This window comes from Arvicola amphibius, chromosome 10 (genome assembly GCF_903992535.2).
Source record: "Arvicola amphibius chromosome 10, mArvAmp1.2, whole genome shotgun sequence".
Taxonomy (NCBI): domain Eukaryota; kingdom Metazoa; phylum Chordata; class Mammalia; order Rodentia; family Cricetidae; genus Arvicola; species Arvicola amphibius.
The window spans coordinates 93837726-93860225 of record NC_052056.1 but is presented as its reverse complement, the minus strand read 5'-3'; the positions used below and the strand labels follow the sequence as shown (position 1 = coordinate 93860225).

The 22500-nt window shown below is 46.6% G+C and overlaps 1 protein-coding gene across 3 annotated transcripts in view; it reads right to left on the bottom strand.

The window, feature by feature from the left end:
* LOC119824950 (NADPH--cytochrome P450 reductase) overlaps nucleotides 1-22500 on the bottom strand; it is a 42395-nt gene that overhangs the window by 18440 nt on the left and 1455 nt on the right. Inside the window, exons 2-3 of one of the 3 annotated variants that reach the window (XM_038345548.1) lie at nucleotides 6628-6690; nucleotides 284-475 (exon numbers count right to left, since the gene is read on the bottom strand). In XM_038345548.1, coding sequence (XP_038201476.1) covers nucleotides 284-462 — 179 coding nt within the window. In that variant the 5' untranslated portion in view covers nucleotides 463-475; nucleotides 6628-6690. Of the gene's footprint in view, nucleotides 1-283; nucleotides 476-6627; nucleotides 6691-21826; nucleotides 21946-22500 lie in introns of those variants that run through there. The other 2 variants (XM_038345549.1, XM_038345547.1) reach the window with 2 other exon arrangements.

Below are 22500 nucleotides of genomic sequence, written 5' to 3'. Positions count from 1 at the left end.
AGTTACAACCACGCACATTGGAAGGGCTTGGGAAACAGTGGGCAAAGACGTCAGGAGACAATGGCTCAGGAAACCACTGATGGAGAAGGCAAGACTGAATCCAGTTCTGCTTTGTTTCCCACGTGCACGATGTCTTATTACTAAAGAAGACTTAAAGCATCTATCTACCCGTAGGGTCGCACCCCAAAGTCAAACCCCAAACAGGGAACAGCCAAGAAGGACAAAGTGCCAAGGATGCCCAGCAAACGGGGTGACCAAGGGGACTCTGAGGGACACCACTCACGTTGTTTGGATCTTGCTGAACTCTGGCACCTCTTCTTTCTTCTTTCTAAAGATGAACCAGTAGGTCAGGACCCCCACGATGAGAGAAAACAGAACCATGTCCGTCGTGCTGAAAAGAGACACTTCTTCGGCCACTGCCTCAGTCATGGTGGCACTGGTGTCTTTGTGAGAATCCCCCATGTCAGTGACAGAACTGTCAGGAGAGAGAAACAGCAGGTGTCAGTGAGGAGGGGTAGAGTGGCCCTGGGGCTGGCAGAAGTGCCCATCTGAACACTTCAGCGTGAGGGCTGCATGGGCTGACTCAGCAAGGTTTCAGTCCAGCAGCTACAGCCTAGGAAAGAGCCAACACTGAAACTACCTAGATGGTGTCAGCTCCACCCAGGGTAGGTTGAGCCCCTTAGCCAACAATGAGAATGGAAGTCATGGGGTGACAGTGTCCCTGAGCATCTCCAACCTGTAGGAAACGTGGAGGTCCTTGTGCTCACAGTCTAGCACCAAGGGAACCAGGAAGTCTAAACACACACGGCTGTCTCTTCAAAGGGAAAGATATATAACCTGGATTTTGCCCAGAAGGCTGTGAATGGATGTACTGGCCTGGTGACCTCTGTGCTGTGTATGGACAGGGCACACTGGCTCCCCGACTCTTACGTTTATTATTTATCTCAGTCGATCTACAATATTATCCTTCTAGAGACCTTATCATTGCTTACCTTGAGCCTGCTCCCTTAGTTTAAATCTAAAGAACCTATCTTTATGGAAGACGTCACTTGTAGTTTACAAAAGTCTGAATATAATCGTGTCTTAAGCTTTGCTGAGCACATGGATTGAGTTAATTATCACCATGAAACTTTCTTCCAAATTGTATTCTGCTGAAAATAAGCTGCCTGAAGCTTGAACCAACACCGGCTACTGAGTGGCGTTGAACCATATTCTCTTGGCTTCCCTGGATTGTCACTCCGCTGGTCATGCTGTTTGCAGAGACCCCTGTACAACTCCACAAGTGATGGGTGAAGACCCCAGTAGAGAGATAACTACTTTACCGCAAAGGCTGGGCAGTGGAAGAAGAGAATGGACTCCTGAAAGCTGTCCTCTGACCCCTACACTGGTGCTTTAGCAGACATTCACTCATACACAAATAAAAATAAAACTTCTAAAGCCATGTATGGTGGTAATCCCAGTGCTGGGGACATAAGAGGCAGGAGGACTCCTGGGGCTTGCTGACCAGGCAGCCTGCCCTAATTGTTGAGCTCCAGGCTAATGAGAGACCATGTTTCAAAGCCAGGTAGTTGGCTTTCTGAGGAACAATTCTTGAGTTGTTCTCTCGTGTGTATACACACACACACACACACACACACACACACACACGTTATTTAATACAGCCAGCAAATACTATAATATCTTGATGTCGTGAGATAGGCTCAAAACACTTCCATGGTCTGCTGGACAAAATCACCTCCCTAAAAACCTATGAGATACTAAAATGCTGACTTTTCACATCATTGTAAAATAGAGAACCATCTCTGCATTACACGGGAAGTCACCCAGCATTGCTAAGAGAACGAAATGCTGTTCAGGTGACCCGGAGGGAGAGGCCAACTGGAAATGCAGCCCTGGAATCTCCTGCACCCCGCCCTCCATGTCTTAGTCTCCATCCTCACTCTGCAATAAGCTGCAAGCCTAAGGAAAGTCTTCCTCAGTTCTCAGTCCTGGGGAGACACTGAACCTGGGCTGGTCATGGAGAGCTGGCAGGTAGGCAGAGCTTATCTGAGGCACAGCTGAACAGCAGGAGGGCCTGAACCCTGAGCAGGCCACTCCTTCTATTTCCCCACAGTCCTGTGACTGAGCCAGAAATGCCTGAGTCACAACTCAGCAACTCAAGCCATTTGAAGTGGCTTCCTGTCAGCTTCCGTTTGCTGTCAGAGCCTCAAGGAAAACACTGGGTCAGCCTCAATCTGAGATTATCTGTTCTTTCATTCTATAGCCCACTGGAATCAGCCTCCTCCTCAGATTTTAGACATGCTTTTCCAACAGCTGGGACAGAACCCGGGCCTTTCCACCCCGGGGCTTCCCATGTGGTAGATAAGTGCTCTACCACTGAGGCACATCTCCAGTCCCTCGCTGAGATTCTAGGCAGGCTCTAAGGTTGAACAGAGCTCCAGCCTCATAGGGAGTTCCACTGTGGTGCTGTAGGGCTGTACTTCTAGACCACGCCCCTGGCCTTCATCCTCGGGTATCTGACACTAAAGGACAAATTTAACTCTGTTGTCCTTAAGAACACTGTATTAAATATTTCAACCACACTACATATTCAGGGCTGGTTGTGTCTGTCCAACCTTGTCTCGGTCTTTGACAAGCCCACGCACCTTCTGTCAATGCTCACAAAATCAGACCAAGAGGCGTTTAGGCCCTGCTTTGACGGAGGATTCTAGGAAAATCTGTCTCACAGAATTGGGATGAAACAGACATTCAGAGCCAGCTGTAGCCAACAAAGGTCTGCTCGGGATTGAGATGCTAACACAGAGAAAGAAGCCCACACTTGTACCCCTCTGAGAAGCAGCAGGCAGTATTGACAAGCCAGACCCCTGCTACCCAGAAAGGTAGACAGATGCTCACAATTCCAAGTCACAAGGCTGACCGCACAGCTCTAAAGAGGTGCCTTCCTCGTGGGCAGTTCTGAAGATGGCAGTGTTTGAGCACAAGGACACTGGTATACTCCTAAGCCCCCAAATCACATTCAGCCCGCCAAAAGGGGCTTCTGATGGTCAGACTACTCCCTACATAGAGGTCCTTTTATTATTTTTTTCATTTTTAACAGTGTAGCTCAGGCTGGCTCCAAAGGGGAGATCCTCCTACCTCAGGCTCCTGAATGCTGGGGTTACAGATGTGTACCACCACACCTGGAGTGACTAATACCAATGGCCAACTTGACAGTATTCAGAAACACCATGGAAACAAATCTCTGAACAAATCTGTGAGGAAGCTCCTAGATAAGGTTAGATGAGGCGGGAAGACACCTCAAACATGGACAGTAATATTCCATGGGCTGGAGTCCTGGGCTGAGTGAAAAGGGAGAAAGAAGCTGAATCCCAACATTCCTCCGGCTCTCTTCTCTCCTATGGATGCACTGTGAGCCAATGTCTCAAGCTCCCATCATGTCCTCCCGTCATGACGGACTGCATCCATGACCGTGAACCAAAACAAACTGCTCCTTTCCGCAGCTTTGTCAGGTATTCTATCGCAGTGCCTAGCGGACCTAACACATCTGGCCAACACTGTCACTGTCCTGGAGAGAAGGAACAATAAAAAAGTAACCAGGCACACACACTTATCCCAGTAGGTGGCCACTGAAGGATCAGGAGTTCAAAGTCTTCCAAGGACAGACTGGGCTACGGGACCCTGACTCAAAAGACTCTTCTTCTTGTTTAACCATTTATCTTTGTCCCTCCTTCATTTCTTCAGCTGGGCAGGAATCTGTGGTCTTTTTTGGTTGGTGGGGGGACGGATGTTGAGACAGGGTTTCTCTGTGTAACAGCCCTAGCTGTCCTGAAACTCACTCTGTAGAACAGGCTGGCCCCAAACTTACAGAGATCCACCTGCATCTGCCTCCTGAGGGCTGGTATTAAAGGTGTGCCCCACTACCACCACTTGGTAGAATATATGGTTTTGACTCTGAACTCAAGAGAAGTAGGCAGGATTGGTGGTGCAGCCGTGTAGACTCACTGAGCTATTTCAATCAACATTCACTAGCATGAATAGTCAATAATTAGGCTGTCCAACTTGTCTACCCTTCCCTGGAGCAGAGTTGCCATCTTTGCCTTTCTAGGGTTGTGGAAACTGGCCAGCTGGTGAAAGGAGGAAGATTAATGATCAAGACAAAGTGTGTGGTTAACCCTCTGAAGTTGTAGGTTCCATGTCTGTGATTCAGCCAATCTCAGAAAATTAATCCAGGTATGATGGCTCATGCCTTCTACCCTAGCAAGGAGACACAAGAGATCTCTGAATGCAAGGTAGACAGCCCACTTATTTCCTATTCATGCTAGTGGATGCTGGTGGGGGCTTCGCCAGTTTCCTAAAGAGTCTAAGAGGCAAAAACACAAGGGCTCAGGCCCTTGGAACAGCTCAGTGGGTAAAGGCACTTGCTGCCAATCTTAGAGACCTGAGTACGATTCCTAGGACCCACACGATAGACGAGACCTGGTTCCTGCAGGTTGTCCTCTGATCTCCAGATCTGTACTGTCACACAAACAAACTGACATACTTAGAAATGAATTTAAAATTTTTGGTGTTGTTGTTTTGAGACAAGGTCTTCCTCTATGCTGTTCTGGCTGTCCTGGAAATTGCTCTGAAGACCAGGCTGGCCTCGACCTCACAGAGATCCACCAGCCTCTGCATCCCAAGTGCTGGGATTAAAAGACGGTTTTTTTTGTTTGGTTGGTTGTTTTGTTTTGTTTTAATACCAGAAAGATTCTCTCTTTCCCCAGGAGACTGTTTATGACACTGGAGTACAAGGTCATCATCCACTGAGCATTTTTGCAACTTCTGGTCAATATAAAAGATTCAGGCAACCCGGCACTCAATGCAGGATGAGTCAGTCACTTGTACAAAAACAGTAAAGAAGAGAGAGGCAAGCAGCACTGTCTGGTGCAGAACAGTGGTCACTATAAATAGCATAATAGCAGTCATTAACAGCTCACATATGCCTAGACAAGGGGCCTGGTGTCCACCCTGCAGTTTCAGGGAGGAAAGAGGGTCCGACTGCTCAGCTCACAAAACTCTGCCAAGGTCTGGAGGCTTCCAGAGGGCTGAAAACTTTAAGGAAACAAATTACACTATTGCCTAATGAACAGTTCTCCTGCCAAAGGTTTTCAGAAAAACTGTTCCCCAAGGCAACCTGCCTGCAAGGCTGACTGGGAGCTGTGGCCAGGCTGTCCAGCAAGGCTGGCATTTGAACCCATGTGCTGTTGGTGTGGTACTGGGCCTTCCTCTTACGGGAGTTCTCCAGTGTGCTGTTGGTGTGGATTTCTTTGGGTTGGGGCTTTTTGATTCAGTTATAGTAGCTGCAGTGTTTGTTTGTTTGTTTGGTTTGGTTTGGTTTTTCAAGAGAGGATTTCTCTGTGTAACAGCCCTGGCTGTCCTGGAACTCACACTAAAGACCAGGCTGGCTTTGAACTCACAGAAATACGCTTGCCTCTGCCTCCCGAGTGTGAGAAAAAGGTGTGCGCCACCACCACCCACTCTAATAGCTTTTTCAAATGTCAGTTTATGTCATTTGCTACTTTGGGGTTCTTTTTAATCATGACTTTGCTGAACTTTTTCCTTCTTTCTTTCCTTTCTTCCTTCTTTCCTGCCTGCCTGCCTGCCTGCCTGCCCAACCTCTCTCTTCCACTTCTGGGTTAAGTCCTATTTTTTAAATGCATGTATATGTGTGTGTGTGTGTGTTTGAATGTATATATGTATATGTATATGTACATGCAATGTGGGAGCAGGCACCTGCTAGTCCAGAAGCAGTGTAGGATTCCCCTGGAGCTGATGTTACTGGCTGATGTGGGTGCAAGCACTCTTGAAATGAGCCTTCTCTCCAGTTCCCTTAAAGACTTATTCTTGCTCCCACAAGACTCTAAGGCTCCCTCTTCCAACATAAATCCAGTTTTCCTCTTGTTCAGACTGGAGAGTCAAGGGTCTATCTTCAGGCTCATTAAATGACTATTCAACTCCTCTCTGTGGCTCAGTGCTGAGGATGGAATGAACCAGTTCTAGTTAGCTTTAATTGTTCTGCTAACCTAGCCTACAGCCAGCCATCTGAGAGGAAAGCCTTCATTGAGGAACTGTTAGATCAGATTGGCCCCTGGGCATGGCAATGGGAAACAGTCTTGATCGCTGATTGATAGAGGAGAGCCCAGCCCACTGTGGGCAGCACCATTCTCTTGGCAGTTGTACTGGGCAGGTAAGAAAGCTAGTGAAGCATGAGCAAGCAATCGAGCCAGGAAGCAGTGTTCTTCCAGGTCTCTGCTCTGGTTTCCTGCCTGAGTTCCTGCCCTGACTTCTGTCAATGACGGGCTGTGTGTGAACTGTAAGGTAAAATGAACGCTGCCCCCCCAAACTGCCTTTGTTTGGAGAGTTTTAACACAGCAGCAGAAACATGGGGCAGAGCCAAGGGTCTCGTGCACACTAGGCAACTGTCATCCCAGTTCTTTTTTCCTTTGTTTTTTGAATGTCTCATGTAGCCCAGGCTGGCCTCAAGTTCAGTATGTAGCTGAGACTAGCCCCAGATACACCTGGCTCCCTCTGTCATTTTCATCAGTTCTACGATCTGTTTGGCGCCTCCTGTTGGCATTTGCCCATTACCTTTTCTCGTTCAAGCTCAGGTTTTCCTGGTACTTGGATACGGTGATTTTTAAAAATCGTATCCTGGATTAAAAACAAAACAAAACAGGGTCTCAAGTTAGGCAGTGGAACCTTTAATCCCAGCACTTGGCAGACAGAACTAGGCAGATGTCTGTGAGTTCAAGGACAGCCTTAGACAAATTTTCCAGGTTTGTGAAAACAGGCTGTGATTATCACACCCGTCCTGTCTGCAAGCACTGCACTCAGAGTGTTTAAGCTGCGGTGCCACCATCATGGCGATCAATACAGTGCTCTATAGGCTCTCTCAACTTCACCACTGTCCATGCGGTCTACAGATCTCAGATCCAGGAGCTGAATATCCAGCCTGTCCCTCTCTGCAGCAGCTTAACAGCATGGCATGGGTAAAGTTTAGTGTAGCCCAGGCTGGCTCTGAACTTCTGGTCTTCCTCTGTCTTTTGGGTGCTGGGATCAAAAGCGTGAGATGTCTTGTTTATGTGGTGCTGGGGACTGAGTCCAGAGCTTCTTGCACGCTCGGCAAGTCCTCTGCCATCTGAGCTGCAGCGCAGCACTGGTCTGGTTATCTTGTGTTCTGTGTCTGATGGAGGCCTCTCTGAATGACTGGCTTCAGCAACTTTAGTAAACACTGAATGACTCTGGAAAGTTGTTTTTGCTGTAAACTTGATTTTTTTTTTCTGAGATATAGTTTCTCTGTACAGCTCTTGGCAGTCCTGGAATTTACTCTGTAGACCAGGCTAGCCTCAAACTCAGAGATCCACCTGCCTTGTGAGTGCTGGAATTGAAGGTGTATGCCACCACGCATGGCCTTGATTATTATTTTTTAAACAATATTAATCTAAAATTACCTGTAAAGATTATATTGCAATAAAGTCAATCAAACAAAACAAAAATGGTATAAATTGTAAGTAATGTCAAATTGTTTTTATACAATTTCTGGATAGTCAAGAGTGAGGAGGGCAGTGGTGGTGCATGCCTTTAATCTCAGCATTTGGGAGGCAATGGCAAGTAGATATCTCTGAGTCAGTCTGGTCTACAAAGTGAGTTTCAGGACAGCCAGGACTATTATTACACAAAGAAATCCTGTCTCAAAAAACTAGGGGGAAAAAAGGAGTTAACAGTGAAATAAAATCTCCATTCCATTTAAAAGAACAATAACGCCCCCACACATATACATCCCCCCAACAAACAAACAAAAACTGGGTTGGAGAGATGACTCAGCAGTTAAGAGCACTGGCTCCTCTTCTAGAGGACCAGGTTCAATTCCCAGCACCCACATGGCAGCTCACAACTATCTGTAACTCCAGTTCCAAGGGATCCGACACCCTCAAACAGACACCCTCAAAAAAAGCCCAGTGCACATAAAATAGGAATAAATAATTTTAAAATGTCAAAAACAACAACAAAAATACTCTCTTTTTCTGAGCTCAAACCACAGTTCCGACAGAGTTTCAGACCTAGACATAAGCACAAAGAAAACCCCTCTTTTTTGTTAGGATTGGAACCCAGGGCCTTGTGACAAGCACTGTGTCACTCAGCTACCCCTCCAATCGCTCACTGGAGAATTCTAGGCAAATGTGTACTGAGTTACAACCCCTCATCCAGGAAGGTCCCACATTTAAAAAAATCCACTTGATTATACAACTGATGACTTTCTTATAACGTCTCACTGGAAGCGACTGATCACCTGAAATCCAAAATAGGCAAATACTAAGATGACAATCTAGGTGGGGAAGAGGGTGATGGCGCACACCAAACACTGCCAGAGGCCAACCTGGACGGCATAGCAAGTTCCAGACTAGCTGGGTCTGTCTGCACGTCTTTACTGACAGACCAGGAAGCACAAACTAGTCAGACTGGTTGGGATATGGTGAGACTTGAGTGAGGAGCCAGAGGCAGCATTTGTGGGCGGGAAGGACGGGGTAGACTTGAGCTTTGACAAAAGTCTAAGGCCAGACCAAGGGACCTTAGAGGTCTTAGAGCCCCAATGACACAGGAGAGCTGGGTGAGCAGTGCCCGGATGAGAAGTACTGCAGGAAGTTCGGTGTCTATAGCTCCTTTGCCAATCCTGCCTGGACTGGACTTTAGCATCCCAGAGAACGTTTTTTAGCCAAGTGACCAATGGTGGCCTTTCCCCCACATAACAGGGCTTAATTTGGAACCGTATGACTGACACGTGGCTAAGGGGAAGGTGGCCACCAGAAGCACCAGTGAAAGCATGCATGACTTAGCAGAAATCAGTCTTTGTCCACACATGCAGTTAACCAAGTTCAGAGGAAGGGGTGGGCTTGGGCTAGGGCTGGTGGTGTGGCTCAGTAAGTAGAGCACTTGCCCAGGGTACAGGAAGCCCTTGGTCCCATCCCCGGCACTGCATAAGCCCAACATGTGGTGTACATCTGTAATAATACCAAAACTCAGGAGGTGGAGGCAGGAGGATATCTGGGAGTTTGAGGCTAGCCTGGTCTACACAGTGAATCCCAAGCCAGCCAGGGCTACAAAGAGAGGCCCTGTCTCAAAAAGCAAAAAACAAACAAACAAAACAAAAAAAATATAAAACAAAGCCTGGCAGTAGTGATGCATGCCTTTAATTGCAGCACTTGAGAGGCAAAGGCAGGTGAATCTCTGTGAGTTCGAGGCCAGTCTAGTCTACAGAGTGAGTTTCAGGACAGGCAGGGCCACTCAGAGAAACCCTGTCTTAAAAAAAACAAACAAATAAACAAGCAAACAAAACAAAAAACAAATGAAAAGCGCTGCTTATGGTTGTCTAAGCTTGTAATCTCAGCACAGGGTGCTCCCTGGCCAATCAGTTTACTTGTAATCTCAGCACAGGGTGCTCCCTGGCCAATCAGCTTACTTGTAATCTCAGCACAGGGTGCTCCCTGGCCAATCAGCTTATTTGTAATCTCAGCACAGGGTGCTCCCTGGCCAATCAGCCTACTTGGCAAGTTCCAAGCCTGTGAAAGAGCCTTATCAAAAAACAAAGTATAAGGGCTGGAGAGATGGCTCAGTGGTTAGAAACACTTCCTGCCCTTCCAGTGGACCAGGAAGGTTCACAGCACCCATGTCAAGCAGCTCTCAAATGCCTGTAACTCCAGCTCCAGGAGATCTGACACCCTCTTTTGGCCTCCTTGGGGCGCACATGCATGTGCAAGAAAACAGGACAGATGGTATGTGAGAAACACCACTGGGTAGACATGAGCACACATACACACACAAACAAAAGGAACCTCCCTATCACTCTCTCCATCCATCCATCCATCCATCCATCCATCCATCCATCCCTAATCTTTCCTATATTCACAGTTAAACAAGAGCAAACTAGACAAAATGTGCTTGGGAGGCGGAGGGAAGAAGATCGCTTTGAGTTGAAGCAATCTGGGCTACAGAGTGAGTTCTAGGTCAGCTGGGCTAGAGTAAGACCTTGCGCAGGAAACAAAGGGCTTAGAAGACAGGGCAAGCAATGGGCACAGTGACACATAAGCCCATGGCAGATCCTAAGGGCTCAGGAAGGGTAGAAGAAAAAGACACTAACTTCTTTTTTTTTTTTTTTTTTTCGAGACAGGGTTTCCCTGTAGTTTCTAGAGCCTGTCCTGGACCTAGCTCTTGTAGACCAGGCTGGTCTCTGCCTCCCGAGTGCTGGGATTAAAGGCGTGCGCCACCACCGCCCGGCTAGACACTAACTTCTTTAGTTAAAACATGGGTCCCAGGGGAGGCTGGTGAGCCAGTTCAGTGGTTACGAGCATGCACGGCTCCTGCAGAGGACGTGTTTGTTATCCTTATGTTGAGCAGCTCACAACAACCTGTAACTCAAGTTCCAGGATTCAATGGCCTCTCCTGGCCTCTACAGGCAACACACACACACACACACACACACACACACACACACACCAATAACAACAACAACAAAAATATAACCAAAACAAAAATGAAACACCAGCCCCCGAAACAGCCTGTGCGTGCCATGTTCAGAGCCAGGCTTCCCGCTCTAAGAGGCTGCACAGGGGAAATAAACAGACTGTCCAGCCCCCTGCCTTCAGAGCGTTTGCATTAGGGACTTTTCGTGCCCTGCTGAATCTCCAGGAACAAAGAACCTGCTCCTCTCGACGAACAGGAAGGAATTCCAGGCAGCAGTCCTTCCGTCCCCAGCACCCACCCTTTCTGCTGAGTGACATTCCAACCTCCACATGTGGGTCGCCCCCTTGAAGCTAAGTGCCCCTCCCTTTGATCAGAAGTTACAGATTCCAGCCTGCAAGGAAAAAGTCTGATGAGCTCAAATAATTCTGGGGACACACATGGTGGAAGGAAAGAACCCATTCCCACAAGCTGTCCTCTGACCTCACATACGACATTTTCCCTTAAAAAAAAAAATTACAGGTTTAAGAATAAAAACTCCAGCCAGACTCTCACCCTATGTGGGTCATTTTCTCTTTACAATTTACCTTTCCTGCCCCCTACCCTGTAAATAAAAAACATATAGTACATATACATTCAGACACATTCCCCTACCAAAGGCTGATTGACATACTTAGTTACACATTGACTTGTTTTGTTGTTGTTTTGCTTTGTTTTGGTTTTTGAGATAGGTTTCTCTGTATAGCCCTGACTATCCTGGAACTCACTCTGTAAACCAAGCTGGCCTTGAGCTCGAGAGATCCGCCTGCCTCTGTCTCCCACGCACTGGGACTAAGGGCATGCACCACCATGCCTAGATACAGTACTTGTTCTCAGACACACTTCAGTGGGCAAGATGGCTCAGTGGGTGAGAGCACTTACACCCATTCCATCCCTGGGCCACACTGGGGGCAGCAGGAGAGAACAGACCCCTATGATTGCCACATGCAGGCTGTGGCACAAGGACACCCACACTCATTTAGACACACTGAGATAAATGAAACAAATAAATAAAGGTAAAAGATAAAGAAATAAATACTTGACAAGTACCCAAAACTAGGCAAGTAATCAAGATCTCAGCCCCTCACTGAAGAATACTATAGGCAAGTACTCTTTGCTCTCAAATGCTGGGGCTCCTGGCCTGAGTCCTCATGTCTAGCTCTAAAGCTATGTCCTTATGGGGAGGGAGAGAGAGAAAGAGAGAGAGGGCTTTTGGATGCAGTGATTCTCTGCTTGGAAGGTGTCTCCTACTCGGCCTGGCAGCATGCTCACCCTGGATGCCTCTGGTTCCAACATAAACAACCAAATGCTATGCCGCCATTGAAAACAATGATAAACTGCAGCCTCTCATAGGAAGACTGCCCAAACACGTGACAACTGTCCATCAGACAGCCAGGGATGAATCACAGAATGATCAGATTATCTCCCTCTTGCTCAGGTCTATCATCCCAGTAACTCCAGCTCCAGGGGATCCAACACCCTCTTCTGGATTCCGCCGACATATACCCACACACGTAGTTTAAAAATAAAATAAATCTATTTTTACATTTTTCCTGAAGGTAGCACCTTCAGTGACTCAGTCATCTACAATAGTCACCCCTACCAAAATGCCAACATCAGGACAGCAGAGGCTCAGCTTCCAATCCACGATTCACGGGGAGACAAAAAGCCATACCTGAATCACAAGCTGTGACTGCTGTGACCAACCATGAGCACTAGAGCTTGTAGCACCAGGGAAAGTGCTGACTGTGTAACATGTAAGAGGCTGGACTTGGCAATGCGGGCCTGCAGTCTCAGCACTGGGGGGAGACAAGAGGATGCTGGGGGATAAACGGCCAGCAAGGGTAGCCAACTGAGGAGCCAGGTTCAATGAGAGACCCTGACTCCAAAAGCAAAGCAGAGAGCCACCAAAGAAGACAGCAGACATCAACTTCCGGCCCCCACACAGACCGCTGATGATTAATAAGATTCCTGACAACAAAGGGAAATCTGAAACCTGACATGGTGGTGCACACGCTTTTCATCCCAGCATTCAAGAGGCAGAGGCAGACAGATCTCTGTGAGTTAGAGGCCAGCCTGGTCTACAGAGTGAGTTCCAGGACAGTCAGGGCTATGTAGGGAGACCCTGACTCAAAAAATAAACTAACAAAGGGGAGAATTTCACAGCTGAGAACATGGCTAGTTTGAAAACAACCGGCAGACAAAGGCTGGCAGAGCAGCCCAGCAGTGGCATACCTAACTGGAATTTTACCATGAGAAGGCACCACATGAATCCAAACTGACCACAAAAACACGGCCCTATTTTCTGAAAAATGTCAAGGTCGTGAAAGACAAAGGAAAAGCTCCTCCACATCAAAGGGGATGAATAGTAAATTAGGTCTGGCGAGTGACCTTAGACTGGAAAGCAGACGTCTGCTCTACAGAAATGACGGGCTGTGACTTGACACTCATGCACAGCGCTCTTCTCTTGATGTGGACGCGCTGCACTGTGGTTATGGGAGAAAACGGCCTGAAATTTATGTAGAAAACAAAGATGGAAGGGTAAAGTTCAGTGACTGGATACTGCGTGAGGCCCTGGGCTCCGTCCCCAACATCAGTTCACTCTGTCTCTCAGACACACACACAGAGGCACAGACAGACAGACGCACACACACACAGACACAGACAGACAGACAGACGCACACACACATGCACATACATACAGACACACAGATATAGACACACTGATACACACATATATGCATGCATATAAAGAGGCACATACATGAACATACACATTAACAGAGACACATGTCCATACATACATGCTCAGACACACAGAAATACATACAAACAGTAGCACATATACATATACACATATACATATAGAGACACTTGTACATACAAACACATTTGTGCACACATACACAGAAACACAGTGAGATACACAAACACAAATGCACACACGTATATAAGTACACCACACTCATACAAACACACACAAATATGAACCAAAGTATTTCTAAGGCTTCTGACTTACTGTCAAATTAACTTTGAAAAAGCAATGACTTCCCAGCAGCCCTTCATGGTTAAGGCATACTTATACTGTGGAGAGACAGGAGCCTAGGAGAGCAAGAAAGTCAGCTATGAACTTCAGAGAGCAGTTCAAGGAGGCCAGGAACCTGTGACCCAGAAGAAAGGACAGACCAAGCCAGAGTGTGACTTTTACCTTTCTTGGGGGAAGATACTCCTAGTCCAAAATACATAGGCCAGATAAGGAGGCCTAGCTCCTGATTGGGTGAGTCTAAAATCAGCTGCCATGGTGTGTTTCTTGACCAAAGGAATACAAGATGGCAGGTGACAAAGATATAGGATGGCAAACACAAAGGCCAGCTAGAAAACCAGGTAACTAGTTCAGTGTGGTGACTCAGGCTTCTAGTCTAAGTACCTGGGAGTTTGATGCAGGCAGATCAGCACGGGTTCAAGGCCAGCCCGGGCTACACAGTGAAGCAGCTAGTCAAATATGCCCATAATCGGAAGACAGAAATGAATGCAGTGTTCAGTTCTCTGTCTCCATTTTAAAGTAGCATTTAAAAAACGTGCATTTATTTTATTTTAAATTATGTGTATATGTGTGGTCATGTGTGCACGAGTTCAGGTGTTCAAGGTCAGAAGAGGCTGTGAGGTCACTTGGAGCTCTTGTTACAAGCTGCTGTGAGCCGCCTGATATGGTTGCTGGGCATTAAATTCAGGTCCTCTGCAAGAGCAGTAAACATTCTTAACCACTGAGCCATCTCTCCAGCCCCACGATGGAACAGACTCACCCACAGTCAAGATGGGTCATTCCACATCTATGACATAAGATAAGCCTCACAGGCATATCCAGAGGCCCATCTCCTGGGCACCCTAGAGTCTAAGGAGTTGACAGTAAAGATTAGCCATCACAGCAGAAGTTTAGAGCTGAGAACGGGCTGCCATTCTAGTGGGGCATCTCCAGGCGTTAGCAGGCTCTGGCCTGTGTTCAAAGCCCACTGCCTACTTGCTCAAAAACTTTTATGGAATGCACAGCCATACCCATTCACTCACACACCACCTACGGCTGCCTCTTGCTAAATAAAACAACAGTTGCTCAGCTGTCAGACATTACAGCACACAAGTTTCGAGAATGTACTATCTGGCCCTTCACAAAGGAGTCTGTCAGAGTCTGACTTAATCACTGTACCAGCACTACTTCCGGTTTTGGATCATTTTAGTGTGGTTATGTAAGATGGGAACATCAGTGAGAAATGGAGAGAGAAGTCTGACATTATGCAAACCCCTGTAACACTAGATGAGATTAAAGAGCTGGGGCTAGGGGGACTCAGTCAGTAAACTGCTTGCCTTGTGAACACGAGGACCTGGGTCCCCTCCCCAGGACCCGTGTAAAGAGTGCTCAATTCACATTCTCTATTTAAAGTAGTACTTTTTAAACTATTTATTTCATGTTCAACTATGCGTATGTGTGTGAGTTCAAGTGTCCAGGGAGGCCAGGAGAGGCCGTGAGATCCCTTGGAGCAGGAGTTACAGGCTGGAGGGGTCTCTAGAGCTCATTGGTCAGTCAGTCTAACCTCAGTGGTAAGCCCCAGGCCAATGAGAGACCATGTGTCAAAAAAAAAAACCCAAGATGGGAAGCCAGAGATCTAGCTCAGTGGTTAAGAGTACTTGCTGCTCTTGCAGAGGACCCAGGCTTGATTCCCAGGACCTACATGGCACCTCATAACTGTAACTCCCGTTCCAGGGTTCTGATGCTCTCTTCTAGTCCCATAAGGCACTGCGCACATGTAGTATACAGACATAAACATATACGCAGACAAAATACCCAGCTCAGCAGTTAAGAGCACACGCTGCTCTTCCGGAGGACCCAGGTTCAGCTCTCAGATGACTTGAGTTCACTTCCCAGCACCCACATTTTTTTTTTTTTTTTTTTGGTTTTTCGAGACAGTTTCTCTGTGGCTTTGGAGCCTGTCCTGGAACTAGCTCTTGTAGACCAGGCTGGCCTCGAACTCACAGAGATCCGTCTGCCTCTGCCTCCCGAGTGCTGGGATTAAAGGCGTACGCCACCACCACCCAGCTTTTTTTTTTTTTTTTTTTGGTTCCAGCACCCACATTTGCTAGCTCACACCACCTGTAACTCCAGCTGCAGGGGATCTGATGCCCTCACATGTACATATACATGCATGCACACAATTTTAATATAAAAACTAAAAATAGCTGGGCAGTGGTGGCACACGTCTTTAATCCCAACACTCTGGAAGCAGAGGCAGGCTGATCTCTGAGTTCAAGGTCAGCCTGGTCTACAGCGAGAGTTCCAGGACAGCCAGGGCTACACAGCAAAGCCCTGCCTCTAAATAAATAAAATAATAAAAATAAAATTTTATAGCTACTATACCTTAGAATAACAATCTTAATTGGACGTCTGGGCTCAGTCAAAACACAGGATAAAGATGAGCAATATTCTTGGGAGAATGATCATATTCATTCATTACACCCTCTATACTATCAACTGAGTGCTATCCGCCTATATCTGGTGCTGCTCTGGGCACTGGCTTATCCTCACAGAGATAACTGCAAGTTCTCTGCTCTCACTGAACTCACCTACCATTCCAACTATATTGCCACTGGGGTACAAAGTTTTCATTTCACGTCATGAGACACTGTCTGTCTAACTATGTACTCCAGGCCAGCCTCTGACTCGCAGTCCTCCTACCTCAGTCAAGGGCTAGAATTACAGAAATAAGCTACATGTCTGGCTAGACTCCTTTGGTTACTGGCTACTTAATAAAAGGTAAACACAGAAAAAAAACATGTACTCAGCAGATAAGGAGAGTGGTTTAAACTCTTGAGCAAGGCTGGGGATATGGATTAAAGGTAGAGAATGTACTGGCACACATGAGTCCTCGATTTCATGCCTCCAGTACCTCCCTGAAAACACATACACAAAAATCTTTGTTTTTGTTTTTGGAGACAGGGTTTCTCTGTGTAACAGCTCTAGAAGTCCTGGAACTCACTTTGTAGACCAGACTGGCTTCAAACTCACAGAGGTCCACCTGCCTCTGCCTCTGGATGCACAAAAATTCTTAAGCAAAGTGGACAAGGGGTGGGAAAGAGCAGCATCCAAGTGAGGCACGGCAGGAAGTGCCTGTAATCCCAGTACCCGAGAGGTGAAGGCAGGAGGATCAGCCCTTCAAAGGCAGTCTTGGCTACAGAGCAAGTTTAAGACTAGCCTGGGCTATGTGAGACCCTATCTCAATAAATAAAGAAGAAACAACAACAACAACAGTCTTCAAGATCAATCAGAGCATGTACCACTCTCGCCAAGGACCCAGGTTCACGTTCCAGCACCCATGTGGTGGCTGACAACTGCCTATAACTCCAGTTCCAAGGGATCTGACACCCTCTTCTTGCTCTACCAGAACCAGGTACACATCGTGGTACACATACCTACATGCAGGCAAAACGCATAAAAATAAAAATAAATCTTTAAAACTATGGGGGGGGGGAAATCAATCTAGCAATGGTACCATGGACAGATCTTGGAAAGTGGGTGGGGAGAAGCAGAGAATTATGAATTCCAGGCCAGCCTGGAACATGGCAAAATCCTATCTCAAAGAAAGCAGAGTGGGCATCAGGATGACTCAGTGAGTAAAGAAACCTGCTTGTAAGTCTAGCAATCTGAGTTTGATCCCTGGGATCCATGTAAAGATGGAAGGAGAGCCTGGTTCTCCAAAGCTGTCCTATGCTATGGCACACACTCACACACGTGCATCGTAAACACACAGGTGTATCCACTCTAATAATAACAAATAAAAATACTTTTTTTAAAAAAAGAGGTCAATTTGAGGACCAACTCAACAGCTACTGTAAGACCATGCAATCACAGAAAAGATTTGAAGACCAAAACCAGACAAGATGTAATGGCAGCTGCAGACCCGGAATAAAAGGGAAAGGGGACGGTAGCATTTGTCCTTGAGAACTCTGGGGGCCGGGAACAGAAAGATGGCTGGGCCACTGTCAGGAACAGAGACCATGTTGGTGGCAGCTCATGGCTGCTAAAGAACTGTGTGAACTCCAGGTCATAAAGAACTTGATTTAGCGTTATCACACTGCGGATGGAACCCAGGACCTTCCAACACAGCAGGCAAGTGTTCCAGCGCCACTGAGACGGGTCGGTGAGAAAAGGTGCTTGTTGCCAAGTCTGAAGAGCTGAGTTCAATCCCCAGGATCTACATAATTAAGAATCAACTTCACAATGTTGTCCTTTGCCTTCTGCACACATACCACGGCAAATGTACACACACACACACACATACACACACACACACACACACACACACACACACACACACGAAATACCAGCGAGCAAACCCATGACAGACACTCTCCTCCATTAAACCATACTCCCGGTTCTCAAATTACATTATATAAGGGACCTGTCCAGGTGATACTGTGGTTTTATAAACAATCAGAAAGGCACTGAACCCGTAAGCAAAGCCAGCACATAACCTTCTTCACCAGACCACAAACACAGGTCAGGAAACTCTGTGATGTTTGGAATGTGTACCTATCTCAGCCCCACCTCAGAGGTGCCTGGCACAATTGGCTGATACAATGTGTGTATCTGAGGGCCTTCATCTCTGTTTGCTGTTTTGAAAACTGACCCCGGGTGACCCTCAATCATTGCATGCGTGTGCTGGGAAGGTTACCGAGATTCTGTGTGTATCTACCCGGTCTTGTGAACCTTTATACAACAGACGCAGCACGCAATACACACACACTGTGAAGATCAAAGTCTTACAAGTTCATGGTGCTATGAACATGAACCACCTCAGGAAGAGATGATGTGGAGACTGAACTCTGGGAAGAGGTCAGGCTGGGAAGGGCCACAGACACTGAAGCTGTGACCAGGGGACATAAAGTCGAATGACTCAATACCATCTGTAACTCCACTTGCAAGTAAGATGATGTAAGTTCCACCTTAGCAAGCACACCTTGTCTATTATTCTCCGTGTTATACAATCAGGCGGACCAAAGCCAAACTCACTGGATTATTGCCTACCACAGGCTATCCTGTCCATTCTCAGAACACATCACTGCCAAGGTACCAGAGCCTGGCGTGCTCTCTAATTATCCTTTATCCTTCAAGTGTCGTCCTTTCTTCCTTTCCTTCCTTCTTTCTCTCCTTTTATGAGACAGGGTTCTATGTGGTCCAGGTTAGCCTCCAACTTACTATGTTGCTGAGGATAGTCTTGAATTCCTGACCGCCTACCTTCCCTCCTCGATTACAGACATGCAGTGCTGGGGATGGAACCCAGGGTTTCATACATGCTAGGTGAGTGCTGTACTGAGCCACATCCGTAATCAGAAGCTGCTGAGTTTCTGGAAATCACATGTAGAGTTCTCTTAGCTGTATTATAAAAAGGAGACCAGAAGATCCTAGACCCCAGTATGCCAATCAAAAGATAATTCTGAGGTTGGCCTCCATCTAAGACATATCTTAAAACGGAAATAAGAATTCGAGACCAGCCTGGTCTACAAGAGCTAGTTCCAGGACAGGCTCTAAAGCTGCAGAGAAACCCTGTCTCGAAAAACAAAACAAAAAAAAAAAACTCAAAAAACAAAAAACTGAAATAAGAGCTGGGGAAGTGGTGGTACATGCCACTAATCCCAGCACTCGGGAGGCAGAGGAGGGTGGATCTCTGTGAGTTCAAGGCCAGCCTGGTCTACAAGGAAAGTTCAGGGATAGCCAGGGCTACACATGGAGAAACCCTGTCTTGAAAAACAAAACAAAACAAAAACTTGAAATAAGTAGGCAAGCAAGATGGCTCCGTGAGCAAGGCAGCTAGTTATGTTACCTGACAGTAAAATAGAAAATAGAACATCAGATTATCTATTAAAGGTGAAATGTTTGTGTTTTCATGGTGAGAGAATGAATGAAATTTCAATTTTAAAAGTGGGGGTGAGGAGGCTAGAGAGATAGCTCAACAAAGTCATTGGTGCTTGGTTCCCAGAACCCCATGCTAGGTAGCCCACAACTTTCTGAGTTCTAGTTCCAGGAGATCCGATGCCCTCTTCTGGCTTCCTAGTGTTTGATAGGCTAAAGTAAGAGGATTGTGTTCAGCTCAAAGCCAGCCTGGGCTACAGCAGAAGACTCTGTAACTCGAAGAGGGAAGTGAGGAGGTTCAGAGGGTAAAGGTGTGTGCCACCACAACAGATGACCTGAGTTTGACCTCTGGGTCCTCCATGCTGTCCTCTAACATAGTATTTCGAACATATGCCCTTATCCCATAAATAAATATAATTAAAAAAAAATTAGCCTAAGAAACAAGGACTGGGGAAATGGTTCAGTTGGTAAGTGTTTCAATTTCTAAAACTTAGCTTAAACAAACAAACAAACAAAACAAAACCAGCCAGCGTGCTGGCATGCACTTGTAAACCCCAGGGCTGAGAAGGCAGAGACAGGTGGATCCCTGGGACTTGCAGGCCAGCCATCCCAGTCAAATCAGCCAGCTTCAGGTCAATGAGAAACTGACACGGAAAGACTCAATGGTACTAGCTGCCTAGAGCCTGGCACAGTTCCCGGCCTCCCAAGGCCGCTCCTCTTGCATGCTTCATTGCTCTGTTCTGTTCCATGTGACCACTGAGCATTCAACACTACAAAGCACCTCTCATCTGTCGCCTCAGGGATAAATGTGGCTTATTCTGCCATATGTATTCAGTTTCTGCTTCTGTCCCCAGCAAGGTTCTCAAGGAGCCGAACCAAAGACACACCCTGAGGGCCTTTGAAGTGTCATTCCATGGGGACCTAAGCCTACCCAGAACAGCAAGAATCAACAGCTACCTTCTTGGTATGGTGGGCATGGTGGGGCATACCTGGAAACCCATCACTCTTAAGACTGAGGCAGGAGGATTGCTACTTAGAGACAAGGTCTTATAAAAACAACAACAACAACAAAAAAAAAAAAAACCTAACCTGTGGGCGATAGAGGCAGAAGGACCACTGCATGAGAAAAACAAATGACAAAAATTAAACTAATTAATTAAAATAAAAATTAAGCAAGCTTCTGAGCTAATCCGGGAGACGGATGGAAGAGAGATTCTTTCCCCAGCTTTACTGATGTAGAAATCAAAGCTTGGCATGTACCTGTGGCTTATCCCAGCAGATAAGCTGCCTTTGGCCCAGTACTTCTGCACCAACGGCAGTGAGTCCAGATTTCCGCCCAGTGCCAAACAGCAGAACTGTATGGAAAGATGAGCTTTGTGCTGCAGCCCATGGGAAATTAATAATAATAATGAGGGTTTGACACCAGGGAGCTGATACATACCCTGTAAACCCAGCACTTGAGAGGATGAGGCAGGAGAACTGCTACAAGTCTGAAGTCAGCCTGGATTATACAAGTAGTTCTGGGACAGTCAAGGTTTTTTTACAAGGTCTTGTCACAAAACAAACAATAGAGGGGAAAAAGAAAAGAAGAAGAAGAAGAAGAAGAAGAAGAAGAAGAAGAGGAGGAGGAGGAGGAGGAGGAGGAGGAGGAGGAGGAGGAGGAGGAGGAGGAGGAGGAGGAGGAGGAGGAAGGAAGAAGAAGAAGAAAACCCTATGAAGTGGTATTATAGAAGATACACACTACTTGTTTCTTTTACTATAATGTGCAGTAAGACATACAAGAGGGTATGAACTCAGTCCTGCTTTGTGCTATTGGTTCTATTCTTTTCTTTTTTGAAACAAGATCTTACCATGCCCTCAAGCCTTGAGTGGGTTGGTAGAGTGCTTGTCTAGCACAGGGCAAATGGGAAAAGAAAAAGCAAAAATGTATGGGTACGTGTGTGAAGGAATATGCCCGATACACAATAGATTTCATACCTGTATGAAAAGCCGATAAAGAAAAAATAAACTAAGGAAAGTTATGGCTCACTCAGCTGAGGCCCGGAGGCCTGGCTTGGGGTGTGAAGTGATTACACACTGGCCAAGGATGCTGCTGGAGCCTCTTACAATGACAGTGTGATAGTTGTGCAAGGTTTCACAAAGGGGGGAAATCCCTAAGAAGTAGACACTAGAGCCAGGAGTGGTGGTGCATATCTATAATCCCAGCACATAGGAGGCAGAGATAGGAGGATCAGGGATTCAAGGTCAGCCTGGGCAACCTGAGACCCTGTCTCAAAACAACTAAGGTTCAAAACTGCAATGTTGAAATGATTTATGGATTTAGTAAGTAAATGTTTTGTTCTTGGCAGGCAGTTCTTTCCAAACAATCTATCCACTAAGTACATAGAGACTTACCCAATGGATGCGGATCCTGACTTTCAAGGAGTTAAGAAAACCTCAACCCAGAGTGAAATGGTCCGACAATTCCGGGTTTATCAGGCCACAGACATCACCTCCTGCGGGTGTTTATAAACTCCTACTGCCAGGATGTCTTCACCTGAGGTATCCACACTGCCACAAGCCTGTGATTTCCAGGTACCAAAGTCCAACTCTGGAATTTTCCAGCCTAGATCCTGCCTCTTATTTTCACAAGTGCCAGACTATAATATCCCATTCTCTCCAGTGCACGCCTGTTTTCTGGCCACTTTTTGATAATGACTGAGCAATTCCCATATCAGAGGGTATAAAAGTTAGGATCCACTCACTCTCCTAAGAAAGTGAAAACTCAGACAGGGTCTCTCTGTGGAGCCCTGGCTGTCCTGGGCTTGAACTTACAGAGTGTCTCTGCCTCCTGAGTGGGGGATTAAAGGCATGTGCCACCACTACCTGGCTGTGAAAACTCTATAAAGCAGCTATTGTAACTGTCGTGAAGGTGGGCCATTCTGGGTTTCCTGACTTTACTATTTGGATTCTCTGAGCCATTTTTTCCCACTAGCAGTCAATCCAAAGATTGCCATTCAAGGGGGAATCTATGAGGGTAGAGTTTGTGTGCAGTTAATGAACCAAAGCTACAAAAAGCTCCAGGAGTT